Source organism: Ovis aries, chromosome 5 (assembly GCF_016772045.2).
Source record: "Ovis aries strain OAR_USU_Benz2616 breed Rambouillet chromosome 5, ARS-UI_Ramb_v3.0, whole genome shotgun sequence".
Lineage (NCBI taxonomy): Eukaryota > Metazoa > Chordata > Mammalia > Artiodactyla > Bovidae > Ovis > Ovis aries.
In genome coordinates this window covers 5,376,962-5,391,690 of record NC_056058.1, presented here as the reverse complement: position 1 = coordinate 5,391,690, position 14,729 = coordinate 5,376,962, and the positions used below count along the sequence as shown (strand labels likewise).

Genomic DNA, 14,729 nt, shown 5'->3' with positions numbered 1-14,729 from the left:
TTGAGTCTGAGGAAGCCATTGCAGGGAATTAAGGAATCAGCACAGAGGAAGCAGTAGGGACACAAAGGATGGTTCTGATAACCAATTTGATGCTAAAACTGGTGGGACACAATAGCCAGATGAAGCCTAAAGAGGCAGCAGAGTCAAGACCACTTGTATTGGTCAGGGCAGAGGAAGCTGCTGTAACAAACAGGTCCTCACTCATCAGTGGCTTAACCCAGCACCAAGTTACCTCTCAGAGCCAGGGGCTCTGCATGGTGGGCCAGGGAGCCTGATAAAGCCAGGAGACCACTTGTTTCTTGAGCTCCTGCACTAGGAAATTTTGGCTTTCTCGGTTCATGATCTAAAAGCCATCACTTTTGCTTTAAACAATACAAACAAGTTCAAGTCTCACTCATCTCAAATGGCCTGGTGTCAGCGATGGCTGCTCATCCCAACAGGGTCATTCAGGAGGCTGGCTCCTTCTCCTGGAGTTCTCCTTTCCCCTCTGACCTCTGATTGCCTTGTATCTGCTGTCAGGTGGGGACAGAGGAACAGGACACCTGCCACTGGGGCCTCTCACTAGCCTGTCTCCTGGCCCCACCTGGGGCAGAGGCAGCTCCCCGCCTTAGGTGGGGGCACCCGAGCTGGATGGCCCAGTCACCTCAGCCTAGTGCCATTCAGTGACTCGGGAGTGGGGCAGCCACGCAGCTCAGGGATGGACCCCAGGGCTCAGCTGAGGCAGGCAGGGCATAAGGAGTCCAGGCTGGAGGCAGTGTGGAGTCAGCATGGGGTACTCTGGATCCCCGGTAAGGAGAAAGGAGGACTGGGCCCTGGCTCCTGAGGGTTACCGGGCAAGCTGTGATGCGGGAGGACAGGGTGAGTCTGATTAACACTGCATAGCCAGCTTTGAGAATCCGCCTCCTTCTGGGCTGGTTGAGAAATAGCCCTTTGCCCTTAGTCCTTCGAGAGACCCGGCACCCCAAGCATCCTCTTTGAACCCTCGCCGCCCTTAGGGAACTGGGGTCTCTTCCTCTGCCCTCTCCGTGTGGGGATGCCGAGGCTTGGGGAGGTATCCTGGGGTGAGTGGGGCACCTAGTGACACCGGCTCCTCATCCCCCCTGCCAGCGGCCTCTCCGTGCTGATACGCGTGCGCCTGGAGCTGCGGCGGCACCAGCGCGCGCGCCACACCATCCCGCAGATCTTCCAGGCGGTGGTTCAGCGGCAGCCCGAGCGCCTGGCGCTAGTGGACGCGGGCAGCGGTGCGTGCTGGACCTTCGCGCAGCTGGATGCCTACTCCAACGCTGTGGCCAACTTGTTCCGCCGGCTGGGCTTCGCGCCGGGCGACGTGGTGGCCATCTTCATGGAGGGCCGGCCTGAGTTTGTGGGGCTTTGGCTGGGCCTGGCCAAGGCAGGTGTGGAGGCCGCGCTGCTCAACGTGAACCTGCGACGGGAGCCCCTGGCTTTCTGCCTGGGCACCTCGGGCGCCAAAGCCCTGGTCTTCGGAGGGGAGCTGGCGGCGGGTGAGGCCGGGTGTGGGTAGCATCTTGTCGGTGGGGGCCTGGGGCTGGTCAGGGCAGGGAGACAGTGCTTCCCCGGCCCTGGGAGGGGCACCTGTCCATCTTCAACCACGACATGTTTCGCGCCGCAGCGGTGGCGGAGGTGAGCGGGCAGTTGGGCAAGAGCCTGGTCAAGTTCTGTTCTGGAGACGTGGGGCCTGATGGCGTCTTACCGGACACCCAACTCCTGGATCCGCTGCTGAAGGAGACCTCCACAGCCCCCCTGGCGCAGCCCCCTGGCAAGGGCATGGATGGTGAGTTCAGGTGGGATCCCCCTGCCTGTGCCTATCCTGTCCCCTCGTCCCACCCAGCCCAGCCTCTGGTCCCCAACACCCGTGTCTCTCTCAGATCGACTCTTCTACATTTACACGTCGGGGACCACGGGGCTGCCCAAGGCTGCCATCATCGTGCACAGCAGGTGAGGGGCTCGTGGGTGTTGCCCACCCTGCTTCTGCCACCCCCCACCCCCACCCGCACTGGAGAGCCACTCCAGGTCGTCTCTAAGGCTTGATCCTCCTGCCTCCCTCCCCACCCCAACCACCCCCTGGCCCCCCCACCCCCCAGCTCTTGTTGAGGATATTGTGGGCATCTTGAACTCAACTGGGTAAAACCCACAGCCCATCTCAGGACCCAGTGCTGTCCTCTGCCCCTCCTCAGCCTCCGCCTGCCCCCAACAGCCCTCCTCTCCTCCACGACCGGAGGACAACCAACTCATGCCAAACCGCCCTGTTCTTACCTTGACCCTTGGATAAAAAGCCTCATTCGTGTTGTGCGCCAGCTGCCGCTTCTCTGATGCCATTTTCCTCCTCTGCCTCTTTGCTCGCTCTGTCCTCAATTCCTCCAACCTGCCAGGCTGCTTCTGACCTCAGGACCTTTGCATATGCTCTGCACTTCACCTGCTTGCCCTTCCCTAGCTCTCCCCACAGCTCCTTCTTACCAGGTCTCAGTCACCTCCCCAGCGAGGATACCCCAGCCTCCCTGGCTTTGTCCCCTTCAGCCTCTCTCTGTTGCTCTGTTATATTCCTCATGGCACCAAGCATCACTTCCTTTCTTTGTTGCATGTTCCTCACCCGCCAGCCTCTAAGGCCCCTAAGAGCTGGGCTGGCTCCGCCTGGGTCCCTACTGTGTCCCCAGTACCCAGCACGCTGCCCCCCCAACTCCCACGCTTTTCTCGGGGACGTGGGCCCCAGCCCCTGCACTCCCTGCTCCGCAGGTACTACCGCATCGCGGCATTTGGGCACTACTCCTACAGCATGCAGGCAGCAGATGTGCTCTACGACTGTCTGCCCCTGTACCACTCGGCAGGTACCACGGGGCGGCTCGGGTGGGGAAGGGGGCGGGGGACCGGGGACCCCTCACCGAGTCCACTCTCTGCAGGGAACATCATGGGCGTGGGTCAGTGTCTCATCTATGGGCTGACGGTGGTCCTGCGCAAGAAGTTTTCAGCCAGCCGCTTCTGGGATGATTGCGTCAAGTACAACTGCACGGTCAGGCCCCGCCCCTCTTTCACCCCTACCCTCCTCCCACCCGTCTGCCTTACTTCTCTGAAAGGCTGCCTTGCAGGGACGGGAGGGGGCTCGGAGGGGGTCATCGGTGCTTTATGCTTTCTGTCGGGCCAGAGACTAAACCTTCAACATGTAAGCTCCTTGTATCCTCATAGCTGCTTGGGAGCAGGCAAAGGCATCACACCCATTTTGCAGGTAGGGAAACTGAAGCTTCTAATGCCGTTAGGATTGGACGCAGACTGCCTGAGCTCCTTAAGATGCTACCTTCCACACACCCTGTGCCAGAAAGGTTTTCCCTGCTGGTAGCTGCAGGCAAATGGGTGGGTCATGCTTCCTGGTGGGGTAAGCATGAGGCAGAGGTGGAGGGCATCCACTGTCCTGCAGAGCAGGTAGGGGTTAAGACAAGTCGTTTCCTCCCCTCTGCCCTCCTCAGTGCGAGGAGACAGCCGAAAGGTTTCCGTGCCATGGTGGGGCTGGAAATACAGGTGCTAGTACCTTCCTCCAGGTGGAGGAAAGAGTGAGAAGGGGGTGTGTCCAGAGACTGACAAATTGGGAGGTACTGCCCTCACCTTGAACAGGCGGGGGCTGGGAGGGGTTCAGCCAGTTGCCTGAATCACACAGTAGGGCAGGGTGGGGGCTCTGGGCTGGTATCCTGTGGGGTCCCTCAGGGTGAGGGCTGTGCCATGCTCTGCTTCTGAGGATTTTATGTTCTACTTGGAGGTGTATGTGTGTGTGTGTGTGTGGGGGGGTCTTGGGAAAAATTGCTAATCTGAATCTTGACATGGAAAACAGTCCATTTGATTAACTTAATTATTGACAGTTGCAAATACAAATGCGGACAGAAACGTTTAGGAGCTTCCCAGGCACCCATCCTTCAGCTCCAGAGGAGTCAGATACCCTGTCCTCCCCTCTCCGCCTCCCCACCCATGTCCCTCCTCCAGTCTTATGAAGCAGCTCCAGACAGCAGCCTGTTTCCTGCATAGATACCTCAGTAAAACCTCCAAAAGATGATTGTTTTTTTTTCTAATTGAGGTGAAATTTACATAAGATTAGCCATTTGAAGTGGACACTTGAGTGGTGTTTAGTCTGTTTACAGTGTTGTGCCGCTAGCCCCTCTATACAATTCTGAAAACCTTTCCATCACCTGAAAAGGAGATCCTGTCCCCACTGGCAGCCACTCCCCATTCCCCCCTCGCAGCCCCGTGGCAACCAGGAAGCTTTCTGTCTCTGTGGGCTGGCCTGTTCTGGACATTTCTTGTAAATGGGACCTCTGTGTGGGCTTTTGTGTTTGGTGAGGGCTGTTCTTAAAACAAAAGATCTGAAAGCAGAGTCTCAAAGAGATTATTTGTCCATCCATGTTCATAGCAGATTATTCACAATAGATAAAACATGAAAGCAACCCGAGTGTCCATCCACAGATGAATGGATAAGCAAAATGGTGCATCCCTACAATGGAATATTATTCAGCCTCGAAAAGGAAGAGATTCTGACACAGGCTACAATGTGGATGAACGTTGCAGATATTATGCGAAATGAAATACGCCCATCAAAAAAAGACAAATACCGCCTGATTTCACTTACATTAGGTACTCACAGTAGCTAGAATCATAAACAGAAAATAGAGTGGTGGTTGCCAGGGGCTGGGAGGAGGGAAGAATGGGGAATTAGCATTTAATGGGGATACAGTTTTAGATTTACAAGATGAAAAGAGTTCTGGGATGGATGGTGGTGAAGGCTGCTCAATAATGTAAATGTGTTTAATACCCCTTTAAAATAGCTACCCAGGTGGCGCAGTGGTAAAGAATCTGCCTGCCAATTGGGATACAGACTTGATTCCTGGATTGGGAAGATCCCCTGGAGAAGGAAATGGCAATCCACTCCAGTATTCTTGCCTGGGAAATCCCAAGAACAGAGGAGCCTGGCGGGCTACAGTCCATAGAGTTGTTAAGAGTCAAACATGACTGAGGGACTAAGCATGCACACACAGAAAAATTACTAAGATGGAAAAAGAAAATGCTAAGGTGGTGAATTTTACGTTATGTGTATTTTACCACGATAAAATAAAGAGGAAAAAAAAAGGAGGAGAAAAACCCCACAGCCACATAGCTGCAGTATCATCACAGCCCCAAAGCGACAGGATCTCTCAACCGTCAGGAACCCGGACACTGATCCCCAGTGTTTTACCATGTCAAAAATATGGGTTTTCTTGTTTCTATATATTTTTTAAAATTTTTAATTAGATAAAACCTACACACAGCAACTAGTTGATGTTTCTTGTAAGATTCCTTGTCTCTCTCTCATTCTGTCTCCTTTTCCTCCCTCCCTCCCCTTATAATGTTTTTATTGAAGAAAGGGGGTTTGCCCTGTGGTGTGTTCCCAGTCTGGGGATTGCTGCGAGGTCCCTTGACATACTCCTGTCACTCGGGTATTCCCTGTACCTTGGGAGTAGGGTTAAGCCCAGCGATTTTTTTTTTTTCATCTATTTTTAAGAATTGAAGTGTAGTTAATTGACCATGCTGTGTTAGTGTCAGGTGTACAGCAAAGTGATTCCGTTATATACATCTATTCTTTTCCCGATTCTTTTCCATTACAGGTTATTGCAAGGTATTGAGTATAGTTCCCTGTGCTATACAGTGTGTCCTGCGGTTGTTTTATATATAGTCGTGTGTATCTGCTAATCCCAGAGTCCTAGTTCATCCCTTCCCACCCCTGATCCCCTTTCATAACTGTTAGTTTTCTATGTCTGTGAGTCTGTTTCTGTTTTGTAAATAAGTCCATTTGCATCGGTTTTTTTAGACACCGCACGTAAGTGATATACGATGCTTGTCTTTCTCTGCCTGACTTACTTCATTTTATCTGGTACTCTCTAGGTCCATCCACGGTGCTGCAAACGGCATCATTTCGTTCTTTTTTTATGGCTGAGTAGTGTGTCTGTTCCATTGTGTATGCGCACCACATCCTCTTTATCCATTCATCTGTCAGTGGACATTTGGGTCGCTTCCCTGTGAACACTGAGATGCATGTATCTTTTCAGATTAGAGTTTTGTCCAGATATATGCCTGGAAGTGGGATTGCTGGGTCATATGGTAGCTCTGTTTTTAGTTTTTTAAGGACTGTCCGCGCTGTTCTCCATAGTGGAAGCTCAGCATTTCTCAACTGCAGTGCTGTGGAGACTTGGCTGCCTCGTTCTCTGTGGTGGGGGCCACCTTGTGCACAGTAGGATCTTTAACAGCATTTCTGGCCTAAAATCGCTGGATGCCACCAGGACCCCACCTCCCAACTGTGATAATTAAAAATGTGTCCAGACATTGTCAAGTGTCTTGGCCATGGTTGAAAACCACTGCTCTAGACAGATATTTGATTGATTCAACGTCTACTTTTTTGTCTGGGGCTCCCTGTGGGTGGTGTCATGGCCTCCTACTGGGAGGCCCGCAGTGTCTGGTGGTCCCTCTCTTTGTCCTTGACATGCATATGGTGCATCGGGCTTTGCTCACTGTCTCCAGGCCCCTGAAAGGCTTCCGTTCTGTTTCCTTGAAGAGTTATTTCTGTGACCAAGAGAAAGCACTGGGGAGCTCTATAAAGATTAGATAGGGAGGAATCCTCAAGTGAAAGTCACTCAGTCATGTCCAATTCTCTATGACGCCATGGACTGTAGCCTGCCAGGCTCCTCTGTCCATGGAATTCTCCAGGCAAGAATACTGGAATGGGTAGTCGTTCCCTTCTCCAGGGATCTTTCCTACCCAGGGATCAAACCCAGGTCTCCCGCACTGCAGGAGGATTCTTTACCGTCTGAGCCACCAGGGATGCCACCAGGACTTAAGAAATGCTGCTGGGTTCAGAAATCCCATCTCATGGCTGTTGGGTGGGGGAAACTGCATGGCTGTTTTTTTACAGCAGTGGGTGCTGGCCCAGATCAACTGGCCAGCTGTCCTCATCAGAGGCTGTAATCTGCTTTCTTGGCTGCATAAAGCAGGTGGGCAGGCAATAGACAAGTCAACCCATCATCCATCCATGGGTATACAGTTCCTGTGTCTCCCTGTCCGTTTGGGTGTGTACATTTGCAGTTGTAGCGGGGGTCCCAGGTTGACAATTCACTCCTAGCTTCTGCCCAGATGCTGCCCCGCAGGCTGGAGGTCACAGCATGGGGCACCTGGTGTCTCCCTCTCTGAGCTGACCTGAGTTGCTTTCCCTTTAGCCCTGGGTCTGTCCGAAGGTCCAGGCCAGAGTAAAGATCAGCTGTTTGACTCTCAGTATGCAGAGCTGGCCTCAGAGCCACGGGGATGTCATTGTCACTTTCTGCTGCCTCCGTTGTGGTTGTGTTATCCCTTCCCCAGCCTAATTTCTGAAGAGGACAGTTGAAAGCTGCCTGGGACGACTTGTGATGGTCTGGAGGGCAGCTCTGTTCTTAGGCAGGACTTCGTCAGCTGACAGGTAAAACCAAAACCCTAACCCCAGCCCTAACCTAAACTCTCTTGATGAAAGAGATATAGCAACTTTTGGAACTGAGGAGGCCAAATAGTGGACAGCTTCAGGCACACCTTGATTGCAGTGGGGGGAAGTCTCTCTCTCTCTTGTTTTTCTCTTCCTCTTGATCTCTTCTTTCCTTAGTGGGTGGCTTCCTCTCCACTCTTCCTTCCCCAGGAGGGTTCCCAGCAGCTCCAGCTGACAAACAGCCTGTGTTCCCACCATCCATTAAAAGTCTCAGGGATGATTCTCATTGGCTGAGCTGTGGTCACATGCTTATCCTTGAACCAATCAGTGTCTGAGGATGGACTGGGCTGATTGGCCAGGCTGTATGACTTGCTCTGCCCTGGAAATAGGGTGGGCTGGGCCACCAAGACACGTGAAGGAGCGGAGGGCAGAGGGAGAGAAACCATCAGGGGTCTCTGATCTTGCCTTGCCCAGGCTTGCCTCCTGGTGATCTTCACCCAACTGTATCTCCTCTCTGGGTTCTTGGTGACTTCACCTTCAATAGAGAGTGTTGGGAAGATTAAACAGATGAGCTCTGTGTTCGACAGGCCTGTATTCATCAGATCCACACCAAGTCCTGCTCAGCCTTGGTGGCATTTGAACTGAGACCTGACTCTCAGTGCGTCAGAGGGAGGAGTGTCCTAGGCAAGGGGCACGGTATGTTCAAAGGCCCTGAGGAGAAGACCCATGTGACAAGGGCCAAGTAAGCACAGGATCTGGAGAGACACAAGGCAGTGAGGAAGGCAGGGCCAGATGGAGCTGACCACAGGTCCAATTCTATAATGCGTTTCGGTGTGAGCACTTTGAAGCTATGATTGCCACGATGCTTCATTCTGAACATGTAACCGTTTCATTGAGACTCTGGAGCCAGGAGGCCAGATTCCAATCAGATTTTACCACATTATCAGCCTTGGTGGGCGCGTACTGTCTGTGAGCATCTGTAAAGTGGGGAGGGTACATTCAGAAGCCCACCTGAAGATGAGGACTCAAGGGCAACTGGGGTATCTGGGAGACGACCCCAGAGGTGGAGCCACAGGAAAGAGAGAGAAGGAGCCGGCGGAGAGGGGTGATCAGTAGGTGACTCCCTGAGCCACTGGGGCTAGGTCTGTGCTGTGACTTCAGGGAAGCCACAAAGAACATGACCTGACAGTTATCCCACCCCTAGATCAGAGCTGTGGGCCGGCAGCCTGAGCTCAGACAGGGCTCTTTGCGAGTGCATAGGTATAAAGGGTCTGGACTGTTCTGCTGTCAATCTTTAAGGCCATTTTGCTTCTAGCCCCAGATGGGAGGAAGGAGGTTGTTGGGTCTGGGGGGCCTCCAGCCCGCGGCAGCCTCCGCTCCCAGTGGGCTCCTCTCGGCCCCAGCACAGGTGCCCACTGCTCGCTTCCCACCCCTCCCCCAGGTGGTCCAGTACATCGGGGAGATCTGCCGCTACCTGCTGAAGCAGCCGGTGCGCGAGGCGGAAGGACGGCACCGTGTGCGCCTGGCAGTGGGCAACGGGCTGCGGCCGTCCATCTGGGAGGAGTTCACGGAGCGCTTCGGCGTCCGCCAGATCGGCGAGTTCTACGGGGCCACCGAGTGTAACTGCAGCATAGCCAACATGGACGGGAAGGTGGGCGCGGGCGAGGCGGCCCGGGCAGGGCTGGGGGTTCCGCGAGCACCGCTCCCTCTGCCTCGCCGGCCTGGGTTCCCATAGAACAGCCTGGTTTGTGGTGGGCCTCCCGGCCAGGGTGCTGGGCAGCCTTCCTGCCAGCTTGCTCAGTCACCTGACTGTCACCCCTGAGTTCCGATTCACAGCGTGGCTCTGTGCCTCAGCTTTTCAGAGGCTCAATTTGTAGCAATAGAGGTGGAAGGGAGAGCAGGGTTCTGGGGGACCCAGGGCCAGGAATGGGGTGCTGATCTACTAGGCAAGTCACTCAGGCTTCTTGGGTCTCAGTTTCCTCATCAGTAAATGGGATTAACAATTTAGGTTTGTTCTGATCATGGAACATCCTGAACTCAGCATTAGCACTCTTTCCCCCTGCAGTAAGCTCTCTGAAAACACGCAGGCGTTTATGATTAGCAAGTATTATCTCTGATATATCCTTGCAGGACCCTCCTTCTCCCTTATCAAGCGTTTCCCACCCAATGTCAGGGACAGGAAAGGAGAATAAAGCAAGCGCCCTGGAGGCAGCATTCTTTTCTGTCTCTTGCTGCTGGGGCCCCAGCATTGGACTACAAGGCCTGGTCCGCACCATGCACATGAGTTGAAAGTGCAGCCCCAGAGTACACTCTTGTCCAACCAGCAGAGGTTGCTGCTGTAACAAACATGCCCAACCACGTGCGGCAGTGCAAACCCACTAGATGGGCATTTCTGCTCATAGAGCTGAGCCAGGCAGTGTGCCATGCACTGGGCAGCAGCTCTGCCAGGGTCCCTTCACGGCTTCAGAGTCACTCTGGGCATCCCCTTCCTGCCAGCCTGGAGGGTTTTAAGGAGCAAGAAGTGGTGGCCGGCTGGCAGGTCTCCTCACGTGACTGCAAGGGAGGCTGGGAACAGGGAGAGAGGGGGCGTGATTCCTGATGGGAGCCTGCACTTCATAACCCCCTCATTCGGATCATCGAAGGTCACAGAGTTAGTGCTAATTCTAGGCCCCGAGGCAGGAGAGGCAAGGTGTCGGGGGTGGGGGTCGGGGGAGGCCACGCCATATCACTGCAGGGCTCCTCGCTGACTGGGTTGGCCCCATCCCAGGTTGGTTCCTGTGGCTTCAACAGCCGCATCCTGCCCCACGTGTACCCCATCAGGCTGGTGAAGGTCAACGAGGACACCATGGAACTCCTGCGGGATGCCCAGGGCCTCTGCATCCCGTGCCAGACCGGTGAGCAGGGTCCTGTCCAGTGCCCCCCGGGGAGCTAGGGGGCGAACCTCCTGCCTGCCCGGCACAGCCTGAGTGCTGCCTCCTCCCCAGGGGAGCCCGGCCTCCTCGTGGGTCAGATCAACCAGCAGGACCCGCTGCGTCGCTTTGATGGCTACATCAGCGAGAGCGCCACGAACAAGAAGATCGCCCACAGCGTCTTCCGCAAGGGTGACAGCGCCTACCTGTCAGGTGTGCAGAGCCCGGGGGCCGGCTGTGGGGGTGGCGGGCCACCGTCTCACCTCCCGCTCTCCCCTCTGCCAGGTGACGTGCTGGTGATGGATGAGCTGGGCTACATGTACTTCCGGGACCGCAGCGGGGACACCTTCCGCTGGCGTGGGGAGAACGTCTCCACCACTGAGGTGGAAGGCGTGCTAAGTCGCCTGCTGGGCCAGACAGATGTGGCTGTGTATGGAGTGGCTGTGCCAGGCAAGCTGGGGCCCTGGGGGTGGTCCTGGGGACAGCCCCAGAGGAGCCCAGCCAAGAGGAACTTAGAGGTACAGGCGCCCTGGTAGGCAAGACCTAAAGCAGTGCACAGCCTGGACAACCGCTCAACAGGGTGGTGGCCTGGATCTGGAATTATTCCTCATGCCTGATGCTGCGCTTGTTTCCTCATCCAGGAAACGGGCTCATGAAATTAGCTGTGGCTCAAGGTTGCAGCGGAGAAGGCAATGGCACCCCACTCCAGTACTCTTGCCTGGAAGATCCCATGGATGGAACAGCCTGATAGGCTGCAGTCCATGAGGTTGCCAAGAGTCGGACACGACTGAGCGACATCACTTTGACTTTTCACTTTCATGCATTGGAGAAGGAAATGGCAACCCACTCCAGTGTTTTTGCCTGGAGAATCCCAGGGACAGGGGAGCCTGGTGGGCTGCTGTCTGTGGGGTCTCACGGAGTCAGACACGATTGAAGTGACTTAGCAGCAGCAGCAAGGTTGCAGGGAGTGCAGCAGGAGCTCAATAAAGTGTTCACTGCTTCAGCGAGCATTATCCCAGGTGGCTAGGGCTGGAGATCAGAAGCCAGAGGCCACCACTGGAGGATGGATCTGGTCTCATGGTGGGGCAAGGGTGGGGGTCTCAGCCAGATCTCTGTCTCTAGGAGTAGAGGGCAAAGCAGGCATGGCGGCCATCGCAGACCCCCTCGGCCAGCTGAGCCCGAACGCGCTGTACGACGAGCTGCAGAAGGTGCTGGCGCCCTACGCCCGGCCCCTCTTCCTGCGCCTCCTGCCCCAGGTGGACACTACAGGTGCGGCCCCTGCCTCTCCGTCCGTCCACTTGTCAGTTTCTCAACCATTTACTTACCCGTTCTGGTTCCGCCCCTGTGCCTGGTCTAACCTGCTGTCCACGGCCAGCTGGCACTATGAGCTGAGCTCTCCTCTCGTCGTATTTGCACGCTTCCTTCTTTCCGTTCCTCACTCCTACCCCACTGGCTGTCCTGCAGTGTTTGGTGCATCTCTTCCTTTTCGGCATTTTTCTGAGGACTAGGAAGTTTGAGCGAATCATCTCACACCTTTGAGGTTTCCTATTCTGTAAATCACCTGCTCGTATCTTTGACCGATCTTAGTATTGTCTCGTTTTTTCTTTGTGATTTACGGGAGTTCCTCCTAATAGTGCAGATGTTAATTCCTTAGCAATTTCAGACATTTAAAATCTCCTCTATTTTGGAATCTGTTAACTTTGTCCATGGTGCCCTTTATTGAAAAGAAGCTTTAATTTTGATACAAAGGTAAACACCACCATCATCACCTCCGCCCCTGCTTTTTTAATCTTGAGGTTTGTACTTTTCAAGTCTCCTTCCTTATTTTTTAATGGCCAAGCAGCATAACTTGCGGGATTTTAGGATCAAACCTGTATCCCCTGCAGTGAAAGTGCAGAGTCCCAAACACCAGGGAAGTCCCTGAAGTTTCATTAAAAAGGAAAAAAAAAGAAAACCAACCTTCCTAATTCTTGAGCACACAGGGATTCTCCCTTGATTTTCTACAAACCCAGATCTTTCACAAAACCCCTCTTTAATTGTCTACTGCAGGGAGTGCAAACTTTTTCTTTAAGGCCCAGTAGTAAATATTTTCAGTTTCGCGGGCCACAGCCTCTGCAGCAATGATTCATCTCCTCAGCTGTAGGGCAGAAACAGCAGTAAGTAGTGTGTGTGGGTCCAGGGGTGGCTTCCTCAGATGGGGGGTTGAATTTGGTCCGTGGGTGGATCATGGGCCTATAAGTTGCTGACCCCTGACCTCCTGTGTGACTGACCTAGCCCTTTCACCTTCTTGGTCTTGTGTGCGGTGGACATGTGACAGGCAGGGAGTATACATGGAGTTTGGGGTCACGCGGGGGGTGGTCAGGGAGGCCTCCCTGGTGGAGGGAGCATGAAGCTGAGATCCAAAGGCCAAGGAGGAATCAGGCGGGCAAAATGGGGAAGAATGCTTCTGGCAGAGGGGACAGCGCGTTCAGAGGCCTGGAGGTGCCGGAGAGAACAGTGAGCTGGGCCGTGGTGGGGTTCCTGGCAGCCCCCTGCCAAGTTCCCACCCCACCCCCGCCCCTACTGCCGCCCCCGTCCCCACAGGCACCTTCAAGATTCAGAAGACCCGGCTGCAGCACGAGGGCTTCGACCCACGCCAGACCTCGGACCGGCTCTTCTTCCTGGACCTGAAGCAAGGCCACTACCTGCCTCTGGATCAGGGTGTCTACACCCGCATCTGCTCAGGCGCCTTCGCCCTCTGACACTCCTATGTCGGCCCAAGACTCCGCACCAGGCCCAGCGAGCAAGGCGGGCTGGAGCCAGACGGACAGCCCTGGTCTGTCCTGGGGCAGAGAAGCCGGATGGCAGGAGGAGCCTTTGTTTCCCGGCTTCCTCCTCCTCCTCTCCACCAGCTGGCTGCCCCCGCCTGTCTTCCACTCCCGTGTCTGTGTGTCTGTGCTCCCCGCTGTCCCTGACTGCCCTCCCCTCTTCCTCCATCTCTCCTCTCCTGCCCACTTCCTGCCAAAAGTAGAACAGACGTTTCTGGGAGCTGCAGTCTGTGTGGGGGCCCACAGCTGTCCTGGGGGCCTCTGCGGGTCCTCCCTCGGAGGGTGGTAAACCCAGAGTGGGGCCACTCCACCTCCCTCTCAGCTGTGCCTTACTAACAAACCCCACCCAGCCCAGCCCTCCCTAAGCTGCTGGATGCCAGGACATTGTAGCCCTGTGGGAGTTCCAGGCAGCCCCTCTGCCTTCCTTGCTGAATGAGGAGCTAGGGATGGTCTGTCTGGACAACCTGGGTTCAAGGGGGCCTCGGCCCGGGGCCCTTCAGGTCAGCAGGGAATCTGCCCAGCTGGGCCAATTGCCTTTTGCACTTCCTGTCCCTGGTGGCTCTCCCCTCTCTTGCCTGCCTTTCCTGATGCCCCAGAAACTTCTGGAACTGACTGTGACCACTTGGATGTTGCTCCTGCCCAGTTGTCACCGTGGAGCTCCTGCTGGAGGGGACCTGAAGATGGCCCTGCGTGGCTGCTTGGCCCACTGCTCAGATGCTTACACTGGAGGAGGCCTCTTGGGGACCCCACCTGCCGTGGCTGCTGGCAGGACCCAGAGGAATGGCAGCAGTGGATTTGGGGGAGCTGCCAGGTCAGGGGTGGCCTCTGAGATGCCCTCAGGGGTTCCTGCCCCGTTGACTGTTCCCCTGACCTTGCTAGTGACAACTTGGACCCTTGGTTGGTGACATCCCAAGACCACCCCGCCAGGACAGCCCGGACCTTCCCATCAGCTTTGTCGGTGGCTCATCCCAGACACCCATCGGTGGGGCTGGCCACCCAGACTGCTCCCCGTCCCTCCCTCTGGCAGCACCGTCCGGCAGCTAGAACAGCAAGGCCAGTAGCAAGTGACCCCGTGCTGTTTCGCATGGGCCTTTTCAAGCACTGAGGTTTTGTTTCCTCGTTGAGTTTAAGAAATAAACCTGCAGAGCGTCTGGTGCCTGATAGGAGCTCAGTCACTCACCTTTTGTCCCTATGTGGCCCAGAACCCTGAGTTTCAGAGAGCAGGCCCCTCCCAGGGAACACATGGTTAGTCGCCAGACACGGGCAAAACACACTCGGCCTTTACTGACAGCTCCTGTTGCCTCTTCTCCAGCCTGCAAGGTCCAGGGTCTGGGGACTGGGTAGGGGTGGAGGGGCCACGGGTTAGAGTTCTTACCACCTCCCTACAGCCTCTGGGTTCTGGCAGGTGCACAGGATGGCCCGGGACAGACGGTATGTCTCGGCAGGTCTGGCCGCCCCTCTCTGGGGGGCCAGCATGTGTGGCTGTAGCTCTGAGTGAGAGCCACCAGGCCTGCAAGGGTAACTGTCTGAGCTGGGATT

At 55.4% G+C, this 14,729-nt stretch overlaps 1 protein-coding gene across 5 annotated transcripts in view; it reads left to right on the top strand.

Moving 5' to 3' along the window:
• Positions 1–14,351, top strand: part of SLC27A1 (solute carrier family 27 member 1) — a 39,598-nt gene extending 25,247 nt beyond the window's left edge. For all 5 annotated transcript variants that reach the window (XM_042249696.1, XM_042249695.1, XM_060415371.1 and 2 more), the window contains exons 3-13: positions 1,108–1,502; positions 1,631–1,792; positions 1,887–1,956; positions 2,752–2,843; positions 2,916–3,025; positions 8,916–9,125; positions 10,242–10,368; positions 10,459–10,596; positions 10,669–10,833; positions 11,506–11,652; positions 12,967–14,351. In XM_042249696.1, coding sequence (XP_042105630.1) covers positions 1,108–1,502; positions 1,631–1,792; positions 1,887–1,956; positions 2,752–2,843; positions 2,916–3,025; positions 8,916–9,125; positions 10,242–10,368; positions 10,459–10,596; positions 10,669–10,833; positions 11,506–11,652; positions 12,967–13,124 — 1,774 coding nt within the window. In that variant the 3' untranslated portion in view covers positions 13,125–14,351. The remainder of the gene's footprint in view (positions 1–1,107; positions 1,503–1,630; positions 1,793–1,886; positions 1,957–2,751; positions 2,844–2,915; positions 3,026–8,915; positions 9,126–10,241; positions 10,369–10,458; positions 10,597–10,668; positions 10,834–11,505; positions 11,653–12,966) is intronic.
• Positions 14,352–14,729: the final 378 nt, after the last annotated feature.